We start from the raw sequence: 23,802 nt of genomic DNA, 5'->3' as shown, positions 1-23,802 counted from the left end.
AAACACTGAATGTTTTGCGACACAGCAAAAAATTCGGATCTATTCTGTTTCCCCCCAGTGTTTTTTATGACCCCCAGATACAAATTATATGTTGTTATATAGCACGTTACTTTGCAAGAAAATAGCACGTGCGCCTGGGGGTCATAAAAAATTTATGCTCACTAAAATGGGGGAGCCGAAACAGAATAGATCCAAAAATTCTTATCTTTACAGCTATAGCAATGAACCCAGCTCTTTGTCGATATAACGCACAGCACCCATTGCCATAATTATACAATAAAACGGCCGGGTTTAAAGGTTGTGAGGGTGAGTTATGATGAGAACGTCTCAAAACTTAGCATATTAATTTTTTCTTTGTTCAAAATACACTTAGAGAATCCAAATTAAAAACTTAATCAGGGGATAAAAATTGAAAAGAGAACAACTTAGGCCTATTTTTTTTTTAAAAAAAAAACAAAACATGCTTTCAAAACTCTGATAATTTTTTGACCCTACCTTAGCAGCAGCACCTTGATGGCGTTTTATAGATTTGATATCATTGTTTTTAAACCAAAATTTGCTCGAAAGAAGTAAATTAGTTCGAACATAGAGATTTAGGTGCGAAATATTTTAGCGCCGAGATTGGTATTGTAGTTTTATTGGTGGAGACATAATATGCACAAGACCCGAAAACCACATAAATAGTCGCAAAAATTCCTTCAGTTTTTGAACGCTAAGTTGGACTTTGAAGAATTATTACACGTTCATTTTGTAATTTTTTCATTTAAAAAGTAGGGCCCCAAGATGCTAAGATATTGTTCTAACTTGTTTAGAGAACCAAATGGTACGATTGTGTTCAATTTCATTTGAAATTGAAGTTAGGATTACAATTTTGCAGATTAATAAACATATACAGGAGTTGAAATATATCAAAAGTCTCTTTGCCCGACAGCGAAGCAATCGATTATTTACAGTGGTTTGATTAAGGAGTCAAACGTTTGATTTCTTACAAAAAGACAAATTTTTGCCCTAAAATTACCGTGCTAAATTATGACACAAATTTAAATGCAAAAAATTTGACTTTTACTTCTTTAAAACTAAGTTCAGTCTTTCAAACTAAGCTCTCTGTCTCAAAGTTTTATTGAATAACGAAATTGTACCATGGGTTCTCTAATTAATTTTGGGGTCTGTCAGCTTTTTGACCTTGTTCATCGAAATAATTTCGCTATAAATCATAGGCTTGTAGCACACGCAGAAAACATCTTCGTGCCAGTATTTTGGAAAATGTTTTTCTGCGATGCATACTGAAAGTTGAACTCAAATTGGGGACAGATTCCAGGAGTTGGGATACAATGAAACGGGCTTAAACGTTATGAGGGTGAGTTATATTGAGAACGTCTCAAAAGTAAGCATAGTAGTTTTCTTCTTTGTTCAAAATACACTAAGAGAATCCAATTTAAAAACCTAATCAGTGGATAAAGATTGGAAAGAGACCATTTTAGGCCTATTTGTAAAAAAAACAAAACATGCCTTCAAAATTTTGATAATTTTTTGACCTTACCTTAGCAGCAGCACCTTGATGGCGTTTTATAGTTTTGATATCAATGTTTTTTAAACCAGAATTTACTCGAAGGAAGTAAATCAGTTTGAACATTGCGATTTAGGTTAGAAATATTTTAGCGCCGAGATTGGTATTGTAGTTTTGTTGGTGGAGACACAATATGCACAAGACCCAAAAACCGCATAACTGGTCGCAAAAATTCCTTCAGTTTTTGAACGCTAAGGTGGACTTTGAAGTTTTATTACACGTTCATCTTGTAATTTTTTCATTTAAAAACTAGGCCCCCAAGATGCTAAGATATTGTTCTAACGTGTTTAGAGAGCCAAATGGTTCGAATGTGTTCAATTTCATTTGAAATTGAAGTTAGGATTACAATTTTGCAAATTAATAAACATATACGGGAGTTGAAATATATCAAATGTCTCTGTGTCCGACAGCGAAGCAGTCGATTATTTACAGTGGTTTGATTCAAGAGTCAAACGTTTGATTTTTTACAAAAATACAAATTTTTGCCCTAGAATTAGCGTGCTAAATTATGACACAAATTTAAATGCAAAAAAAATTGACTTTTACTTCTTTAAAATTAAGTTCAGTCTTTCAAACTAATATCTCTGTCTCAAAGTTTTAGTGAATAATGAAATTGTACCATGGGTTCTCTAAATAATTTTGGGGTCTGTCAGCATTTTGACCTTGTTCGTCGAATTAATATCGCTATAAATCCTAGCCTTGTAGCACTCTCAGAAAGCATCCACGTGTCAGTATTTTCGAAAACGTTTTTCTGCAATGCATACTGAAAGTAGGGGCAGACTCCAGGAGTTGAACTTTTTGTAAGAGTTCTCCAAATGATAGGTGCATCATTTTTTCTGGTGTAAGAGCCCTTCTTGTACGGATTTGAAAAATGACATAGAAAGTTGTTTCGTAGATTGAAAAAGGGCTTCATGAGACTCCATAATGGTTCAAAAGGTTTTTTCAAGAATCATTTGCGCAATTCATACAACGCGTTATCTTAGAACTTTGGAATAACTGTAAGAATTTGCAAAAATTCTTGATCATTCGAACAGAACAGGCATCATCACATCAATTTGAGGAGTTATTGAAATCAGTGTCCTAGCTATAGGTCCTATTTAAAACTGCAAAATTTGGGTCTGCAAAATGAACGTGAGCTGAGCTGTCCAAAATTTTATTAGATACAAGTTTGAAAACTTTCATACAGTTTTGATAAGGCTCAAAGCAATATAAATCAAAGTTTTTCAAATTTTGCGTTATGTAAAAACCAAATATCAAAATTTTGACTTATATAATGTATAATTTTAACTGATATTTCTACATTTGCAACTTTTTGACAAACAGTAAATTTGAAAATTTTCGATATATAATTCATAATTTGACATTATGAATTACAGTTTTAAACTTTCCACGCCGGCAGTGAAGGAAAAAATTAAACTAATTCTGCTCAAATCCTTCAAAAAAAAACAGCCTCACTTCTGTGAAAACACAGAGTAAAAATTAAGTCGAATGGGTAATTCATATTGTATCAGTTTTTATGATTCCAAAATTTTTTGATTTTTATTTAATTTAAAATCTGAGTAGCTGAGACAATCACAATTGGTCCCAGAAACTATAAATGTGCCAGAAACTTTTAAATTTTTAAAAGCTCTGAAATGTCTCGTTTTCCTGATGTTTTCTTTGCCTCTTGCCTTTAGAGAGTTATATTTGAACATTTTTTTAATTTAAATTGTGGGCTAAATTTACAATTAAATACTCGTTTATCTGAAACTACACACCCATGATGTTAGAAACGCACACATAAGCAGAGTTCAGTTGCTTCCCGTAAAGAAGCAATCTCCAGCTTGAGAAGTTTTTGTGTACAAGAAATGTTGTCATTTCTCTTCCAGTTTTCTATCTGGCTGTCTGTGCTCTTATGGCGCTGCCCACCTTTCGCACCTAAATAAAATCACTGATAAGTTGCAACCATACCAACGAAACATATTTCTTATAATTTGCAGTTGACCTAAAACCTTACAGAACGGAAGAATTGCCTATTTCAAACATGAATGCACTTACCGCCATAATACCAATAGCCACGAGTGTATTCTGTTTTTTATTCTGATTCCAAAAATATAATCGTTGCAAAATAAAACAGCCCTTATAAAAGACTTTTTTCCATTACTTCCGATTAATCACGGAAATTTTGTTATGTCATAATCATAAAAGTTGTGTACGTTGTATGCACCAGCTTATTTTAAAAGTGCATGTAAAAATCTCCCCCAGTCTGGCAATTGTTGGTTGACAAAACTTGTATGGAGCTAACGTCAAGACTACCTTGAAAGTCCGGCTGAACTTTCTTCATGGACTTTGAGTTGTGGATTAAAGACTATGCCGAAGTTTAAAAGTGACAAACGGGATATAGTATTGCAGCACCGAAATGACAACTACCAATTAACTATCAGTTTGACATTTGTTTGTCATTTAATTATAATTATAAGATTCCACTGCAACACATCGGTAACCTGTGTGACATGAATTAATTGACCTCATAAGGTGGTCAATTTTTTGACAAGTGAACTTAATTGATCTGATTAATGGGGTTGGTATAATAAAAATATACTTGTATTACGAATTGATAATAAGTTTTGTTATAACACTAGAACAGCAAATAATTTTAATTATTTGTTGTTCTAGTGTTATCACAAAATTTATTATCAATTCGTATCACAGATCCCTTTTTGATTATACATACCCCATTTAATAGATCTTATCTTTGGTTGAAGTGCCAACCCCAACAAAAAATTCGTTAGACCATTTCTTTTAAAACAGATGACCTAAAGAATTGTTCGTTTCATCGAACTAAACGGGAAATTTGCAATAATTTCTTGTGGAAGTTTTAATCTCCATTTCTGGGTTAATAGTTCCTTAATATCAGGCTAACCCGATTTTATTACCCCACATTTTACCCCACATTTTACCCCACATTTTACCCCACATTACCCAATTAGTCCTGCTTTCTTTATCCAATAATCCTGATTATAATTGAATAACATCGTTTAGGATAGCCAGAGACTATATTGTTTCTTTATACGCTGTTACAACAGATAAATCAACGATTGCTTTAGATAATAATATGGGATTAAGTTCATGAGCAAGCATCTCCTTGAGTGTTTGTGCGGCACCTCCCCACCTTAATTTGGCGAACTTTCTGGGCTAGCAATGAAAAAGGGTTCAATTCCTTTGGGCCCAATCAAAATTCCTTTGGGCCTAAAACCTATACCTTGGTAATTCAAATCTAGATATAGCTATTGTGGCACATTGGTGGTTATGAAATACAGGCCAGCTTAAATTCATAGACAAGGTATTTAAATTATTTACAAAGTGTTTCAATAGTTATTTTTTATAAAAAAAAGTATCAGTTAAAGGTCAGAGGTTGGTCAGTCATAATGTCAAAACAACTTCCAAAATATCTTTAGACTAATAGGCATTCTTCTGATATTCTAATTCCAAACAATTTTGTATTCTGTTGGGCATTTTTGGATAGCAACACTTTTGTACAGGCAATCATCGACTAATATCTCAATATCTCTATAATTATAGAATTTGAAAATTGAGGTGATATAATTGTGGTATACCGGTTGATTTGCATACTAAACCACAAATTATGTCCATAGATTTTTACCAATTTTCCGTAACTGTAACTTCAACAGGTGGTTACCTTTTTGGAGAGTTGTTTTCTCCTCTCTAGCCAGAACTGGATGCAGACATTGGAGGTGGTGAGGACAAAGCAGAGAGCCAGCAGAGACCCACTCACAATGCACACCAGGAATGCATACGACACCATCCAAGTCCTGTCCCTACAAACCATCAAACAACCAAGTAAACACCTGTCAATTAATGCTGAGAATAAGTTTCCATTCTTTTCATTCGTTTTCTGTTCCAGAGCTTTCTTCAGCTTTATTTACGTTTGTTTCTTAAGATTTTTGTGACACTCAAGTTTTCGAGTGTGTCAGGTTTTTTGCCCATTCCATGCCTATCCCTCACTCCCCTTTTACTCCCAAGTTATCAAGTTATCCAACATTATGCCAAAAATAGCCTAAATGCAAATATTATTCACCCAGAAACAAGAAAAGGGTATAACAGAAAAGATATCATTTTTCCATATTTTTTGTTTAGCCTCCTCTCGAAAATAAAATTTTTGCTTTAAATACCATGTGTGAACAAATTAACGCTCGTTTTCACACTGTTAATAATTTGTGTATGGGATGATTTTTATACAAACTATTATGTGGTAGATTTATTCTTTAATATTTATAGATACAGCTATAACAATGTAAAAACTTAAGTTATAGAGGTCCCGGTCATAATCAACCCGCGGAGGAATTTTCTTAGAATTGTTTTGTATTTTGATGGAGGTCGGCGAGAACTAAAACTTACAGTGACAGCAGGTTGGTGCATTATTACAATACAATTTCCTCAACTCTAGCAAAGCAAACAAATGCGAGACATTCAGTGAAAAAAATTGACTCAATGTTCACTCATTCATTTTGCTAATCAACTCACGCAGTAATTTCAAACAATCTGAAGAGATACTTACACATTAGTCTCAGGAACACCTGAAATGAAGAAACCTACTGAATGAAACTCATATCATTAAAACAAAAAAATAAATCAATAAAAAATTTTCTGAAGTATGTATATAAATTGATTAGTTGATATAACTAATTTACACAATTGAAAGGATATCAAAGATTTTTACAGGCTTTTACGCCTAGTCGGGTGATGCCTTTGAGAAAAAGAGTGTTTTTCCTCGAGAAATTAAAAAGAAAAAGTACAATTATAGAGTTGGCATTTCCTTGTATATAATTTCAAAGGAACGTATGATTTTGTGTGTTTAGTTCTGATCTGCTGTAAGGCTTTATAGTTTCAACTTATTTAGAAACAAATTTGAGAATAAAATGGAACAATTCGTATTCCAATATGTTTTGGATTAATTCCAATAAACAAGATACAAGGCTTAACATTTTACTGGCCCCTTTTTTCCAGTTTTAGAAATTCAACATCATCAATAAATCTGCTAAAAGTATAACTTTCATGATTTTCTTTAGCTAAAATTTTAGGTTTTCAATAGCCAATAAAGATGCAGTTTTTTAGCTAAGAAAGTTCTATGATTGTCCCGTTCATTAACAGTTGAGTGACATTTGCCATGGATTCTCTCAAAAAATTATTCGTGTGACTCACTTAATGTTTTTTTCAATCAGTTGAATGGTGGTCTTGTTTTCGGTTCCCCAAATTAGTACTTCATATTGAAAAACAGTTTGCACGTATGAATTGAACGCATATATAAGCAATTTGATGCTTAAATTGAACCCCAATCTGTGAAAGCAAACTGATGATTTTTTCAACTTTATGATAACGGTTATCCCATGGTCTTTAAAGTTTAGACAACTGTCAAGTAGAACGCCTAGACATCTGATTTCTGTACCAGTCTAAAATACCACATTGCATTTTGTCAAATTAGTTGAAATGGTTCTGCTGCTCATTTGTAGAATAATTTTTTTGTTTTAATATAGGAGTCAATTTATTATCACTAAAAATCTATTTAACTTGTTTATATTGTCCTGAATCTGATTATCGCAAATGAATTTTGAGGTTCCAGAGCAGTATCATCCGCATATAGTGTAAAGAGTAAGGGAATGCAATTTTTCTTGACATCATTGACATATATTTTAAATAGTAGTGGGCCCAACACTGAGGCTTCGAAAACACCAAAGCAAATAATTATCTATTATTGCAAAATATGACAGCAAATTTTCTCAAAAACAATTTTTTCCACTCTATCCTGGCTGAGGTCCTGGAACGAAATGATGCATCAGGGGAGAGTCATGTACGCAGTCTAGGAAAAAGGATGACAGCACGAAAATTTTGACATATGCAACTTTGAACGCACAAACGTCTAGCCTCTTTTGAGCACGCGAAGAACGCACGAATAATTTTGAACAAATAGAATTCGGGGCAAAGATACTTTCCGTCTGATCATGCCAACTATCAGTCTTGCATCTCAGCTTGGGCAGTTAATAGTGAAATGTACCGCGCTCAATGACACAAAATAGATTGTTTCAATTAAGTTGAAACAAAAGTAAAAACAAAAAGAATCAAATTTGAAATTTTTTCAAGGTAATTGCCCAATTACTGCTCCAACGCGGTGGGTACACTTTTCAAAACATCTTAAGCTATCTGATGCTAAGTTTCAAGATTTACCTCGTAGAGACTGGATGATAATATTGTACTCGAAGATAATCTTTACACGCCTGCAAGCTCATTCTAATCGTTCAAAATCTTGAGAGATTATCATCGAGTCTCAACTAAGGATTTAAAGATATCCGTCAGTAATAGACTGCGCTTCTCAAACAAAATATTTGCTAGCATACTTTGTAGAACCTCCAGTCGCAGGAACACTGGACACTGTCTGAGGATCTCATTGGTCACGTCCCAGACCACGAAGCGAGTCAGGTCCAGCACCGGCACTCCAACCTCCACCTCCGTACCCTGCGCCACAACACAACACAAATAATACTTCCTTCATACACATAATAATACACTAATACATATGATAAAAATAATTTTCACCGTTTTCGGCCCGTTTTCACCACACTTTGATTATTTTTCAGAGAAAAAGACCCATTGTGCCCCTTCCTCCCCATTATTGAGCATATAACACTTCGAACCCACTTTGACATGCTAACTTTTGAGAAATAACAAGCTATAATATGAGAACATTTTAAAATATGAGCAATTTGATATATAGACACCCGGAGCTTGTTCTCAGTAAAATTCAGCACTGATTCACCGAAAATCAATAATAAGCAGTGCTGAACCATGTTAAATGCAGTCCATATCAGCCATTCAGACTGAGCATGTCAAAGAACAGTATGCTTTCTGTCTGAGCATAACTTAATACTTTATGACCTCTCTCTGAACAAACATGTTTTATAGAACAGACTGTGCAGAGTGAAAATCTCAATCGACACCCTGTATTCGGTATTCACAGTTCGAAGGTGCCCCACTTCCGTTTCCGTCACCGTCTGATATTTAGATAAGCTAGAGTGAGATAGCTACCACACCTCACCTGTTCCAGAAGAAATATTTGGTTCCAGCCGTCAACCAATCAAGCTTTATGGATACAATTTCTACTACAAGTTTTAAGTGATGCGTTAATAGTTTCAGCATAATCATTCTAACTGACTGCCGAATGTCACCTGCGACTATAAATGCCGTCCTCTCTCGGCCGCCTTGCAAGTGAAACGGCGACGAGATGACGCAGACTCTTCCTCGCCCCATTCCCCCCCCCCTCCCCCAAGCCGCCCCATTTTACTTCCAAAACCCCCCCTGCGAATCGTTCCACTCGTAACCCATTGTCCCCCCCCCGCTCATATCACGCCCCATCCCCCCAATTCATCTCCAACCACAACCCCTGTCATCGTTCCACCAATAACCCAGCGCTCGACAACCCCTCCCCCTCACATCACCCCTCCCCCCTAATCCAACTCACCCCCATAGCCAACCTCAGCGCATCGTTCCACCAATAACCCAGCGCCCTCGACTCCCCATAACCTCAAGCTATGGCTACTGACAAAGCCAAACAGTCCAGTCATTTTAGAACGATCCCATCGAAGTTTATCGTTTATTTCAATTACAACATTTCATTTTGGAATTCAAGATGCTGCTTCGCTTTCCTCTATTTCAGATGTAGAGAAAATGTATGCGTTCAATTCAATTCTATTCTCCAGTCATCCGGTAAACGTCGATGATGTTCAGTATGGGCGGATTAGTTGACCAATCGTGGAATAGCCATATTAGTTTGAAAATGACGGGTGAAAAGTCGCCCTCACCCCTGTCGCGTTATACCTGCAAGGCGACAGACGGAGGGCGCCGATTATAACTTCAAGCCAGATCAGGGGGTCAAAAAGAAGTGACATTGCTATTAAAACTGAAGTTGATCGTATCGGATTTCAACAATAATGTGAATTTAAACTGGACTTCAACCAGAAATTGACCTTGAACTGTCATTTTAAATAAATTATATATTGGGCAAGTAATCTGCATTTCAACTGTCAATTTATCTTGTATATGTCATTTTCCCTCTTTTTAAGAGAAAGAGGGAGAAAGAGAGAGAGAGAGAGAGAGAGAGAGAGAGAGAGAGCGAGAGAGAGAGAGAGAGAGAGAGAGAGAGAGAGAGAGAGAGAAAAAGAGAGAAAAAATTGCTGCGTCTAAGTAAACTGCTCAGATAGAGGACCTGCAGTAATTTTAGATGCTCAGATAGAGGACGTGCGGTAATTATTTATGCTCAGATTGATAGCACGTGGAAATTTGCTATGCTAAGATAAAAAGCAGAACATAAGTGCAGACTGCTCAGACGAATGAGTCATTTTAAGTCTTAGAGCCAGACTGTAAATAGTAAAATATGACATGAAAAGATTCATGCTAACCGCAAAAATCCAAGATATATTTTTCATGGCTCAGCTCTGAAATACTATGACAGATAGCTCCGAGCAGATTATAAACAACAAGGGGTCGTAAAACTTGACTCCTATATCTCCTAAAATATTTATGCTACTTTAGTTGTTTGTTTGCTCGTTTTGAACCAAAATTTTGCAAAACCTGGAAGTTATTCATGTCATCTTTACTCATAAAATTAAGCAATTAGGCACTCGTTCAATTAAGCATCAAGAGTTGCTGCAGAGATAAAACGTTCGAATCACGAGATGAAGTGGCTGCCTGCCATTCAATATCTCTACACAAATTAGTAATTGAAATTAAACTTACAAAATCATCACTTACTGAAACGATAATAAAGTAGTTTTTGGTTTTAATGAATGACACCTTTCTTGCATTTTGACGAATATACCAAAACAAGCAGTATGATAGAGCTTATGTGACCCCTAGACTTTGCAAAATATGGTTATCTTGCATGATTCTGGCAGAAAAATGATAATCTTGCAAGATCTGCCATAAAAATGGCTATCTTGCAAGATTTACAAGAAAAAGGGTCTAATCGTTAATATAACGAAAACAGTGCAAAATTTCTCTTGAAAAAGTGAAAAAACTGACACTATTAACTATATTGCTCAGTTCACTGTGGGATATTGCTATATCATAACAACTGATTAAACAATTTTTTATAAAGTTTTAATATGAATGTGTTTCAAACCGTATTGCTAACCGTATTCCTAAGGTTAGCAATGCGGTTGAGTAGTGTAACAGTTGAGTAGGGGAAAAATAATGAAAAATATGACAGTCAATTTTTTTATAATAAAATGCACAGTTCAGGCATGATAATTGAGGAGTTACGAGAGATACAATAATTTGAATCAAACCATTGTTTAAATGCCATCGAGATAAATGATTTTTCTCAATTGTTAAATAATAAATTAGGTAGTTTCAATTGAAATTTTTTTTATTACAAAGTTGGCATCAGACTGCAACAAAATAGAAAAAATACAATCGACAAAAGGTCAAATGAATACTAATATTAAATCAGAAAAGGAATTGTCTTTCATCAGAACTGAGAAGGAAGTTACATATATTAACGATGTTACCAATGAGGAATAAAATATACGTCATCAATAACTTTAGACCTGAAAATTTTTTTAGTAAATCAGACAGACATTGCTGTTTAAGCAGCAAGAAATAAGATGCTGGCTAGAACTGGTAATATTGAAATCCAAAATACCACTCAAGGTTAAATCGAACTAAATTAATTTGAATAATTTTGCGAGACGAGTGCACAAGACGAGGTTTTTTTTACTCATCTAACCAAATAAAACTCTCCAAACTTCCCCCGATATAGACAAGTTTTTTGCATATCTGAAGAACAGTTTTGACTATTTGAAGCAGGAGAAATATATATAAAATATTTTATGATACTCCATTTCTGTTGCCCCACGTTTTTAGTCTATTCCACTTTTATTGCCCTTAGGTTCCTTTGGTCTCTTTTTGCAATGATGATTATTAATTTCTTCCATCTAATCGAACCCCAACCAAAATGAAATTAGCATGTGTAACACCAATTTTCAAGATTTGTTTTCAATTTTTATGGTGTTGATGTTGCCGTTCCGGCTACGTACCAAAAAACCGGAACCATCAACCTCATTATATCATCAAAAACAAATCTCTTTCAGGGTTAAAAATGATTATGACAATTTTCGCAAGATCTGGTTTTGTTGAACTTTTTCTAATAACAACAGTCCTGAAAAAATCATTAAAACATTCAAAAGCTTGGGTCACTATTAAGTTTGGACTAACTCTTCACAACAGAAAAGATTGATGTTTATTGGATAACATTGCCACCCTACAGCCAATTTTGGATACGATTATAGTTATTTCAACCTTTTTAGCGTGATTAGAGTAGCTGTTGTTGTGCAAGTGAAGAAAAACTATTCAAATAGAAAATATGAGTTCCATGATAATTCTCAACAATAATTTTTCCAGATTTTTTGTATCGCCCTAATGCGCTATTTCAGTCAGTTCGTGTACTCTATCCAAATTATCACTCATCCAGTCACTTCAACTTGTGAATACCCTTCGCTAACGTACCCCGACTTGTTTCCACAGTACAGAAAAAGATTTTTTCACCAACAGAAATTGCCCTGGAGGGCGTCAATATAATTTAATGCCGCAAAAGCAGACACTACGAATGTAATCTGGACTCTGGGGTGTCCTGCGAGTTAAAACTATTTTAGGTTCCTTTACAAGACCAGCTGTTACGTAACAGCATGTGTCCTCAAACGCCTCACAGGTTAGGGTTAGCTTTAGTGGCCTGTAGTTTATCTACTTTTTAAACCAAACTAAACTTACAAGCAATTTTCATATTGTTTTTCAATTCAAGGTTTTACGCAAAGACAACTCGAAAATGAGGTGCAGAGAGAAATTTCAATTAAAAGCAGTTTTTTTCCTCATATTCTTAATCACATGAAGAATTGCTCAATTAATCATCAAACGAGAAGAAAATCGTGGGATTTTTCCCGATAAATTTTTGAGTGTAATCTTAATTTATTTAAGCTTACCGGACCAATCCAGTTTTGTGGGTAGGCAGTGGTGATGTTTACATACAGCCGGGCATACACGGACAGTGAGCTGGATCCGTAATCTCTGTCCAGGAACTCCAACACTTGACTCTGTGTCGTTGTGTTCTCATACACCTGAGCTGCATTCACCTACAATTACTCAAAGTCCTCCTATGTCCAGACTTCCTAATTTTTTCATGTCTCGTAAGCGTGTAATTTTGAACGTATGATGTCCCTAATTGCGTTAATTTTGACCAGCCGGACATATCGAATTTTGCTCTGGCACCTCGCGCTTGGACACATTCACATATCGGTGTCGAACCAAATCATAACAGAATTGGGTACTTTGTGCGGCGGCACAGACTGTTTCGACATTTATATTTGCTTATGATGCATTAACTCACGGCGTTGCGAACGGGTAATGCGGTAAATTTTTAATTCGGGCAAGATCTTTGTTTTAACTGGCTGTCGGAAATTATCAGCTATTTTTGCAGGAAATGACATGGAATGGGAAAGAGCTTATTAAACTTAATATTTGCTCCGAATTTTACTTTTGCTCTACACGGCTATGGTTAAAGATTGGGCAAGCAAGCCGATAGGCAAGCAAGCCGAATTTTGAAAATGAGGTCAAGTAAGCCAATTTACACAATTTATGTACAACCATTCGTTAAAAGAAGTTTAATACATATTAAGAAAGAGTTTCAGTTTAAAAAGAAGTATTGAAGAAGAAAGTTCTCGCTAAAACTGAGTTTCTGTTCGTTTTGTATTAAAGACTTCTTCTACCTCCGGCGCACTCAGCCATTTCAAGCACCATGGAGGGCTTCTACTGGCTGAACTTGGCATTTCAAAAAGATAATGGATAGGATACATGGCTAGCCTCGTAGGAGATGGTGTGATCGGCAATTTTCATTTTCACAAGGTAAGTAACAAGTACTGTTAATTAATTAAAACAAAAAAAGAATAAATTTTCAGGATATTAAAAGTTTGATGACGTTGATGGGACTCGAACCTCATTATGTGGGTGTCAGAATTTTAATCAATATTAGTGCACTGCACTAAGTTTTCTTCTGGATTTGGAGGTGTTTCGCTTCATAGTTCCATTGTTCTCAGTTTGGAATTGTCTGAAAAATTGAGACGGATGAATTTGGTTCATCTTGAGTATCGAACCCACGCGCGCATTGTAAACATCGAGTTAGCTGTCCGCGCTAAGTTCCATGACGCATATTTTCAACTTATACTTTTTCAATCGCAATACGAATTAACTTCCAACCAATTAAAGCAGATAGGTAGTATAAAACAAATGATCTTAATTCATATAATATGGTAATCGTCAGTCTAAGGAGAGCAAATGCTAAATTTTTCTGTTTGAAAAGGGAGGACTGAAAAAGTTAAAAAGAACTTTGTTTTAATTTCATAAAAGAAAGTGAATAAAAAGAACTCAAAACTGATGAAAAATAAGAAGTGCTTGATTAAAAGTGCTACGCTGACCTAACCATAAAACCACTGAAACCAAACCGCGCTCAGCACAAAGCTAGATGATGAGGTGTTTCTCTTGTTTAATTTAATTCAGTGGAGTATGAAATAGATGGTTAAAAGACTGAAATAAATATTTCAAAGGGAAAGGAAGCTTAATCAAATTGATAATTACCGTAAATAGCTATTGTTTTGATGTTTTTGGTGATCTGTTCAGCCCCGAATTTACTAAGCGAGCGGCTGGCTGAATAGAATGAAAAGAATGAAGTGGATTAAAAATAAGTTGTGTCTGGCCCCGAATTGACTAAGCGAGCGGCTGGCCATACACTCGTAATATTTCTGATCGGATAAAAAGACGGCCATGTGCAAAATAAAAAGAAAAAGAAGGAAATAATAGGAAGGTGACACATCTCGGCTTCGAACTCTTATCGGTTCGCTTTGTTAGTTACGTGTATACGTATTTATCGGCTGAGCCAATTGGCTTGGCTTCAACAATTATACTAAATCGTTTTGAGTAGGTAATAAACGCTTTGACAGATATATGAAAAAAAAACAAAATAGCATAGTGATTAATAAACAAAGTTGGAGTCGAACCGTAGTCGTAGGTATAGAGATCTTCGTGTTCGTTCCTCCTCACAACTGCGCTGCTGGCTAATATTTTGTATTATTTCGTTTGCTAGTCATCAAATTCGTGCGATGTTTTTCGCTGAGATTTCAATATAAAGTTGCACTTCCTTGTTTTCCCGTTTTTGTCATCGTAAATGAGGTCAAGTAAGCTCTTGAAAATGAGGTCAAGTAAGCCGAAAAATTTTCGGATACCCGTATTTTAAGTTGCCCCTGGCGGGCCGGTGAGCGCGATAACCGGCCCGCTATTTCCGGATTACATCCCACAGCGGATGAGAGGCATGGCCATGGACAGCGGTCTGCTGAGGCCCGTACCCACTAGATGTCTAAAAATTGACGCATTTTTGTTTCTTTGGTGCATTGGAATACATTATGCACTATAATACTACGCGCAGTATTGATTGTAACGGCTGACAATGTATTATTTCTGATAGATTACATAACTATTACATAACTTTCGGCTTGCTTTTCTGTCGGTTTGCTTACCTATCGGCTTACTTTGCATTCGCCTAAAGATTGGTATTAGATACGCCTCATCACTCATCTTGTCTTTGCTTTTCGCTGGTAAAATTTCAGAACCTGAACAGTTTCAAAGATGAGGTTGATTAAATCTCTGACAAAACTACACGATGAAGAAAGATGCAGCTAAAGAGTTCCTATATACGTGTCTTCTCAAAATAAGGGAAGGTGAATTTTATTCGGGGAATTTCGTCGTTGTATATTTTAGATTTAGAGCTTGTTCAAAATGTTGACAAACGTAATTGGGTTGTGGTGAGAGATAGTCTGTTATAATTTTATTCAGAAATATTACCTAAATTTAAGCTGTACCACTATTTATTCTCAAACAATTGAGAATTTTTGATCTGCACAGCATTTTGATTAAATTATATTTCAGATATTGAAAAATAACAATACATATGGCTGTTTTGCAAGATTAAGTGCCAAATCTGAATAGCAAAACTAAAAAGAGTCAAGATTCAGATCGATAAACAAGATAAATAAAAACCTCTGAAAATGTTTTGTGATAATTTTCATTCCAACATTGATATATCTGAGGACAAATTTTCAAACTAGCCTTCAAAAACCGCACCAAAAAATAAAGTAGGAATTGCTCTTTTCAAAGACAGTTGAAAAATCACAGCGAATGAGAAAACAAAAACTCAGAAGCAAAAATCCCAAAAGAGCCAGTCTCTCAATTTAGGTACAGGAAAAGTAAACCACTGTTGTTGAGTATGACTGTTTTATGTACAAATTAATAAACTTTTGATTTGCGGTATAAGTTTTAATCTTTAGCCTAAACTGACTAAATCTGGGAAAAACATGAACAAAGGACAAATTCAAAAAAATGTGTTAAAAAAGGATACAGCATGCTCTGGCTGAAATTGTTCTATTCTGAATTTGTTCGAGATGGTTTCATTCCGTTACAGTGAAGATGTACAACTTTTAAGCGTTTTAAAAATGTTATCAACAAAGTTGCGTTAACTGAGACTTTTTTAAACAATTGGAAAAATTTGATATTTGAGTTTAAATAAAATCAATAAATTTTTGTGTCTTTCAGAGGTTTAAAAATTAATCGAAAAAAGTTTTTCCCTGAGAAAGACTGCATTGCATAATTTTCTATTAATACAAAAGCTTTTTGAGGAGTTATAAAAGTGTAATTTAGTGAAGCTCAAATTTTTCAGAAAATTTATAAACCTTATGACGCGTTAAAAAAATCAGTGATGGGTCCCTAGTCCAGAAGACCAAACAAAAGCGACGCAAGAAATGTTCGGTATGTTCCGTTCTCCGCGTAAGAAATCGTCGGTATATTCGTCTTGTTCGGTTAGTTCGGTTTCAAACGTAACAAATCGCCGGTATGTTTATTCTGAAACGTGAGAAAGCTTCGATATGTTTGTTTTAGCATGATTCGTTATGTTTGGTCTGGAACATAAGAGAGATTCGGTATCTTCGGTTTAGCCAGAGTCGGTTTGTTTGGTTAATAAACGTAAGAAACGTTTGGCATCTTCCGTATCATATGTAAGAAAAATTAGGTATGATGGAATATTATTAGTTGTAAGAGAATCTGCCATATGCTTGTAGAGGCGGAGGGGGGGGGGGGGGGGGGGTTCGGACCCCCCACAAGACTTTTTACCGCCAAAAAACTGATTTTCTCTTTGCGAGATAAAGTTTTTTGGCAAACTTTTGCCAGCCTGTGAGAAGTTCTTTGGCTAAGCAGTCCGGCAAAACTTATCCGAACAACTTTACTTCACAAAGAGAAAATCAGTTTTCCGGTGGTATAAAGTCTTGTAGAGGGTTGGGCTGTGACCCCCGCCCCGACAAGCAAATGACAGATTTCCGCTGTTGCAATGTTCGCTGAAAATAGAATTACGTGTTACCTAAGTTCTAGAATCTCACTAAATGTTTTTGGTGAAAACATAAAAATCCAATATAAGTCGACAGAAGCCTAAATTTTTTAAAAAAATTCAAAAATTTCAATTTTTTGATCTCAAAGGTCTGAAATGGTTTTTGCGCTATGAAAGAGCACTCAAAAATGATTTTTTATTGACTTCACTTTTTTTCACCTGTGTAGTATGGGGTCAAAAGATACAAAAATTTAAATTTTTTGAAAAAAAATCCAAAATTTTGCAGAGTCCTAAAATGGTCTTAAACGGATTTTGCGCTATAAAAGATTACTCAAAAGTCATTTTTTGGAGATTTTTTTATTTTGGTTTTTTTTCACCTAGGCAGTCTGGATGTCAAAACAAAAAATCTTCGAATTTATTTCAAAATTTCAAAAAAAATTTAAATTCCTAAAATGGTGTGAACTGCATTTTGCGCTTATTTTTATTTTTTCAACCAAATAGTGCAGGAAAAACTCAGGTTCTGCAATGGTCTGAAATAAATCAAAAAACGGTCAGAAGTAGTTTTTGTTGACAATAATTTTGCAAAATGTGCGGCATGATGTGAAAAATGATGTGATGTCTTTGGTTTTCATACACAATTGTAAAAATGTATGTTTCTATCTAATCAAGTATTCAAGTTTGCTTAAATGTGTTCACAATGAAATCTTCTTATGTATGATTGAACAATCGAATGAAATGAAAGATCAAAAACTTAATATATCAAGTTATTTGTATTCATGTATAAAATCTTGAAAGTATATATGTTTGCATATAAGTAAAAATACCGGTGGTTAAGTTTAGCCATATGGTTGTATGAGTTCAAATTTTAACGTATGTAATTTTACATAGTTCAGCGCCATAGTGAAGCACTCATTGTTCATGCCATACAATCCGTCAAATTAGAAATATAAAAAAGGTTGTTTTTCATATCTTTCAATTAATTGCAAATGTAGTCAGATGTCATGCAATGAATAAACAAAAAAACTCAGCTTTTGACAAAAGAATTTAAGCTTAAGATTGATCCGCTAAAAGTAACAAAAGTACACAAAAAATTTGCACTTCAAAGAACGAACATGCAATAAATAATTGAAGTTCTAAATATTAGACTTGTTCGCTAAACAGTAGAAACACTACATTCTTGAATTAATTAAATGAATAACTCCTGACATATGATACTATGGATTTTTTAATTGGTAATTCGGAATTTAACATTGAGTTGAACTATGAGTTAATGTATGCAACAAAGCATTAGCGTCTTTTATATCTTTGAAAAATCTCCAAACACTTAATGATTTGGTGAAAGTATTGGCGGGTAAAATCTGTTGAACTGCTTCAGTCAGGAGACGTTACCTTAAAATAAACAAAAGCTTCAATTTTTTATGTTTAAAGAGTCTATAGAGATAAGAATTGTTTTCGTTTTTTAGTAAAACAAAAACACATTGTTGTAGATAATTAGCAAACAAAAAGTAACAATTGAAAGTACGTAAAAGGAGGTTGTAGTAGTAAGTAATAGTGTAACTTAGAAACAATAGGTAGCTTTATTAGTTAGTAGTAGTATCAAGTAGTACTCGTAGGTAGTACTAGTACTTATTCGCAGTAGTAGTAGTAGAAGGTACTAATTGTAGATAGTTGTTGTAAGTATTAGTGGTAGTAGTAGTAGTAGGTAGTAGCAGTAGTAGGTACCAGTAGTGTTGTTTTCAATTCCGAAAAGTTTTCTAGACTTCTTAACCAATTATAAATTAAACAAATCTGCTCTTTTATACTTCAATTTCTTTGGATATAACTCTTTCCGATGCCCAATCAAATATCGTTACGGTAATGTTACTTCAAAACTTCGACAGAACAATATGTAATCCAATATATTAGCACAGGGTTACTGAATGCACTGAAGTTTTGATTCAAGAAAGAACTATAATGAATTTTTTTTGGTGGCTTGAGATGCTCTGATAACTTTCTTCCGGAGTTCAATAATTGAATTTATTTGAATCATTTACTCAAGAAGCGATTCGAATTTGTTAAGATTTCAGTCCCAGCACGCACTATCCATTAGTTTTATTCTCAAAACGCAAACAGTAGCTTTACAGTATTGAAAATGTTTCTAGCAACCTCAGCAGATACATAGGTTGAGTTTGTTCTTGCTTAATTGATCAAGTGGCTAACTGTTTTCGAGAATTTAGCTCTTTTTACAGTTCCCGTCGAAACTACTCTTTTTGACCACCATTAAAATTTTTTCGGATCCAAGCTCGGATCCAAGCTTTTTTCGGGTGATGAATTCCTACCAATCTATCTTATTTAAGTAAAAAGTTCAGCTTCTCCTGTATATCATAGTTCTCCTACCAATTTTTGCGGTTTTTCACAGAATTTATTCTTTTTATTTAGCTCAATTCATTGTTCATCTCTGAACAATTTATCTCAAATACATTATTCTCTGTAAAAAATCTTGCTCTTTTCTAAAACGGTAGCTGAAGAGGTGCAGAGAAATCTGTTTTCAAACAACATGCTCAGAACACCAAAAAATTGTTTTTTTCCCTGGATGCCACATTTTTTTCATTTTCTGCCAAAGAACAAAAGATGAATTTAAATTCTTTTCCTGTAATTAATCTTGTTAGTTTTTAATATGGTAGCTGGATAGATTTTAAAAAAACCTGTTTTCATAAAAGCATGCTCAGAACATCAAAAAACCGTTTTCGTCTCTTGTTGTGACTTTGGCTTACCAATGTGTAAAGGAAAGAAACAACGCTGAAGGTCAAAATCTGTTTGTAAGATATAAAATTATTGGATCCCGGAGACAAATAACAGCTTTCTTCTAAAACATTAAATTGCCTTCCTAGGACTTCTCCCTCTCTCTTTCTCTCTCTCTCGCTCTCGTCACACTTGCATGCATATAAACACATAAATACATAAACACATTCTGAAATATATATATATATATATATATATATATATATGTATATATATACATTCCACCATATACATATAGAAAAACATACACACATGGAACCAAAAATGCTTTGAATTATGCATATGGTAACATTTTCTATACACATACATACATTAAAGTTTGAACTCATAGAATCAATTGGCTAAATTTAAGAACCGGTATGTTTACTTATATGCAAACATATGTATTTTCAAGATTTTATACATGAATATAAATAACTTGATATATTAAATTTTTATTCTTTCACATCATTAGGTTGTTCAATCATACAAAAAGAAATTTCATGTTAAGCAAATGTAAGCAAACTTGCATACTTGATTAGATAGAAACATACATTTTTACAATTGTGTATGAAAACCAAAGACATCACATCATTTTTCACATCATGCCGCACATTTTGCAAATTTATTATCAACATAAACTACTTCTGACCATTTTTGATTTATTTCAGACCATTTCAGAACCTGAGTTTTTCCTGCACTGTTTGGTTGAAAAAATGAAAATAACAAGATATCACTTATGATTGCTCTTTTATAGCGCAAAATCCCTTTCACACAATTTCAGTCAATTATTTGAAATTTTCTTTTTTCCATCCCCATACTGCCTATGTGAAAAAAAAGAAGGCAACAAAAAATCAGTTTTGAGTGCTCTTTCATAGCGTAAAATCCATTTCAGACCATTTTAGGACATCAAAAACCTGAAAATTTTTCAAAAATTTTAAATTTTTGAAAATCTTAGGCTTCTGGCGACTTATATTGGATTTTTTTATGCTTTAACGAAAAACATTTAGCGAGAGTCTAGCACTTAGGTAACACCTAGTTCAATATATATATATATATATACTTTCCACCATATACATATAGAAAAACATACACACATGGAACCAAAAATGCTTTGAATTATGCATATGGTAACATTTTCTATACACATACATACATTAAAGTTTGAACTCATAGAATCAATTGGCTAAATTTAAGCACCGGTATGTTTACTTATATGCAAACATATGTATTTTCAAGATTTTATACATGAATATAAATAACTTGATATGTTAAATTTTTATTCTTTCATTTCATTAGATTGTTCAATCATACATAAAGAAATTTCGTGTTGAACAAATGTAAGCAAACTTGCATACTTGATTAGATAGAAACATACATTTTTACAATTGTGTATGAAAACCAAAGACATCACATCATTTTTCACATCATGCCGCACATTTTGCAAAATTATTGTCAACAAAAACTACTTCTGACCGTTTTTTGATATAATTGAGACCATTTCAGAACCTAATTTTTTCCTGCACTATCTGGTTGAAAAAAAGGAAATAAGAAGATATCACTTATGATTGCTCTTTCATAGCGCAAAATCCATTTCACACAATTTTAGGACTTCAAAAAATTTTGAAATTTTTGTCAAAAATTTGAAATTTTTTTATTTCCACCCCCATACTGCCTATGTGAAAAAAATGACGTCAACAAAAAATCAGTTTTGAGTGCTCTTTCATAGCGTAAAATCCTTTTCAGACCATTTTAGGACATCAAAAACCTGAAAACTTTTCAAAAATTTGAAATTTTTGAAAATCTTAGGCTTCTGGCGACTTATATTGGATTTTTAATGTTTTAACCAAAAACATTTCATTTAGCGAGAGTCTAGCACTTAGGTCACACCTAGTTCTATATACAGCGAACATTGCAACAGCCTAAATCTGCGATTTGCTTGCCGGGAGGGGGTCCGAACCCAACCCCCTACAAGACTTTTTATCACCAAAAAACTGATTTTCTCTTTGTGAAATTAAAGTTTTTTGGATAAGTTTTGCCAGACTGCTTAACCCAAGAACTTCTTACAGGCTGGCCAAACTTAGCCAAAAAGCTTGATTTCACAAACAGAAAATCAGTTTTTTGGTGGTAAAAAGTCTTGTGGGGGGGGGGTGTCCGGACCCCCCCCCCCCCCCCCCCCCTACAAGGATATGGCAGATTCTCTTAATACTATTAATAATGAAAAAAATACTGAGATGAAAGTGTTCCTATATTATTTAACCGTTGAAGTCACAAGCCCAATGAGTGGGAGGGGGGCTCAACTTGTATTTGGAATTAGTCGGGACTGCTAAAATAAACCGTATGTTTTCGATATTAATAAATCTGTACCTCTGATTCGATCTTAGAGATTGCAATTTGGCTCTTTGTGCTCTGGAGGTCATCGTACCACACTCCGTATGGCGAGAACCTCTCATTCAGTTTTCCCTCTAGGGTCATCTCAAGCAAAAGTGTATCTCCTGCCTCCTCTTGCCCTTCAAATACAACCACAGTGTACTTTCAATTGAAAAAATCTCAGCAAGCATACAAACAACATATGACTTTGTATGCAAAAGTTTAAGTGATTCAGTGAAATGCAAGCTAAAATGAAAAAAATGTTCAGCTGACAATGGGGGTCTTTCCCATTATACCCCCCCCCCCCCCCAACCTCCCAGACTGAGGTCCCAGATCGAAGTGGAGTAAGTCCAGAAGGTTCCTGGTGGAAACTTCCTTTGTACAGACTTTCGTGGAACTGCATTCATGATACTTGCTAGAGCCCCATGACATCCCTTATTGTGTTGATGGAAACTCACCCAAAGAGAGGAGAATTTCGGATGCAAAAGTAATCAACAATGCTGTAAAAAGGGAATCGCAGTAGTTTCATTACCCTGTAACCTCACCCAATGAGCGGGGTGAGTAAATTTACTACTAAACTACAAGATCAGGGTGGTCATGAGGACTATACTGCAACGTTGAAAACCTGATTGCGTGGGTTATAAATGCAAAATGAGTCCAAATGACAACTTGATCTGTTGATTTGAACTGATGACAATTTCGCAATTAACTAAGATTCCATAAAGAGATGTCTAAGGAAATTAAATTCTACTTTCGTCTTTCGTAGATTCGCTAATTATTGTGCGTTCTTGTTTTGTGCGTATTTTGATGTTTGTAGACGATGTTAATTTGGAGGCACGACACCCCAGCCCCTTTTTTGTCCGGACATGTTTGATTTTGTTCTGGGACCTGATCATGAGTAATTCAATTAGAATAAAGTTTCTCAAGAAAAAATAAACACATTTCGATTACTAAAGCAGAGATACTTTTGCTTGGACAGTTCTGTTTCTGCTGTACCTACAATTATAACTTATTAGCTATAATTGTAGGTGCACCATAAACAGAACCGTCCAAACAAAAGTATCTATGAAAGATTATGATTAATCACAATAAATTTATTTTTTGAGAATCTTGCAGCTTATATAAATTTGAAGTTAACAGTGGTGTTTACCTTGAACTCCTCGGGAAGCAAAAAACGTGATAAACAAACAAACAAGTCCGCCTGAAACTATATCCATAACAGCATAACGTTTAATTGGAACTCATTATACTCCTGTAAATCGTGATTATATGTTCACGTGATTAATCTGATCTGAAGCTTGGGAGCGACATGTGTGAATTAAGAAGAGTGCTTGTTCAGAGCAGGTGATTATTCTTGTTGAACAGAATTTTGTCAAAATTGGACGGATGCTCGATCACTTCCTGAACAGCAGCGAATAATTTGCCGCCAGAGAGGAACACCACTAAGCATATCTTCCAATGAAATTATATATGTTCTTTCGCATCAAAGTAGACAAGATGAAAAATTCAAACGCTCAGTAAACGTTTTTGAGCAGTTTGAAAGAAAACGTAATTTTTTATATTTTCCTAAGAAAACTATGTACAAAATAGGTTACGGGGCAAGATTCTATAGATTTGCTATAGATTTGTACAGAAGAAG

At 34.6% G+C, this 23,802-nt stretch overlaps 1 protein-coding gene across 1 annotated transcript; it reads right to left on the bottom strand.

The window, feature by feature from the left end:
- Positions 1-3,247: 3,247 nt before the first annotated feature.
- Positions 3,248-23,498, bottom strand: LOC142336877 (uncharacterized). Its single transcript, XM_075385840.1, has 7 exons — positions 23,314-23,498; positions 22,161-22,303; positions 12,595-12,744; positions 7,960-8,077; positions 6,126-6,144; positions 5,247-5,385; positions 3,248-3,484 (listed from the first exon to the last, which is right to left on the bottom strand). The coding sequence occupies exons 1-7, from the start codon at positions 23,378-23,380 to the stop codon at positions 3,440-3,442; spliced, it is 681 nt and encodes a 226-aa protein (XP_075241955.1). The 5' UTR covers positions 23,381-23,498; the 3' UTR covers positions 3,248-3,439.
- Between the last annotated feature and the right edge of the window lie 304 nt (positions 23,499-23,802).

Source organism: Convolutriloba macropyga, chromosome 3 (genome assembly GCF_964194025.1).
Source record: "Convolutriloba macropyga chromosome 3, txConMacr16.3, whole genome shotgun sequence".
Taxonomy (NCBI): Eukaryota; Metazoa; Xenacoelomorpha; order Acoela; family Convolutidae; genus Convolutriloba; species Convolutriloba macropyga.
This window is presented reverse-complemented; position numbering and strand designations above follow the sequence as displayed.

Excerpts from the sequence above, each read along its gene's own strand:
- LOC142336877 (XM_075385840.1), bottom strand. The coding sequence starts at position 23,380 with ATGGATATAGTTTCAGGCGGACTTGTTTGTTTGTTTATCACGTTTTTT. Across the intron at positions 22,304-23,313 it reads TGCTTCCCGAGGAGTTCAAG|GGCAAGAGGAGGCAGGAGAT; the intron begins GTAAACACCACT and ends TTGTATTTGAAG. Across the intron at positions 12,745-22,160 it reads TCTCTAAGATCGAATCAGAG|GTGAATGCAGCTCAGGTGTA; the intron begins GTACAGATTTAT and ends GAGTAATTGTAG.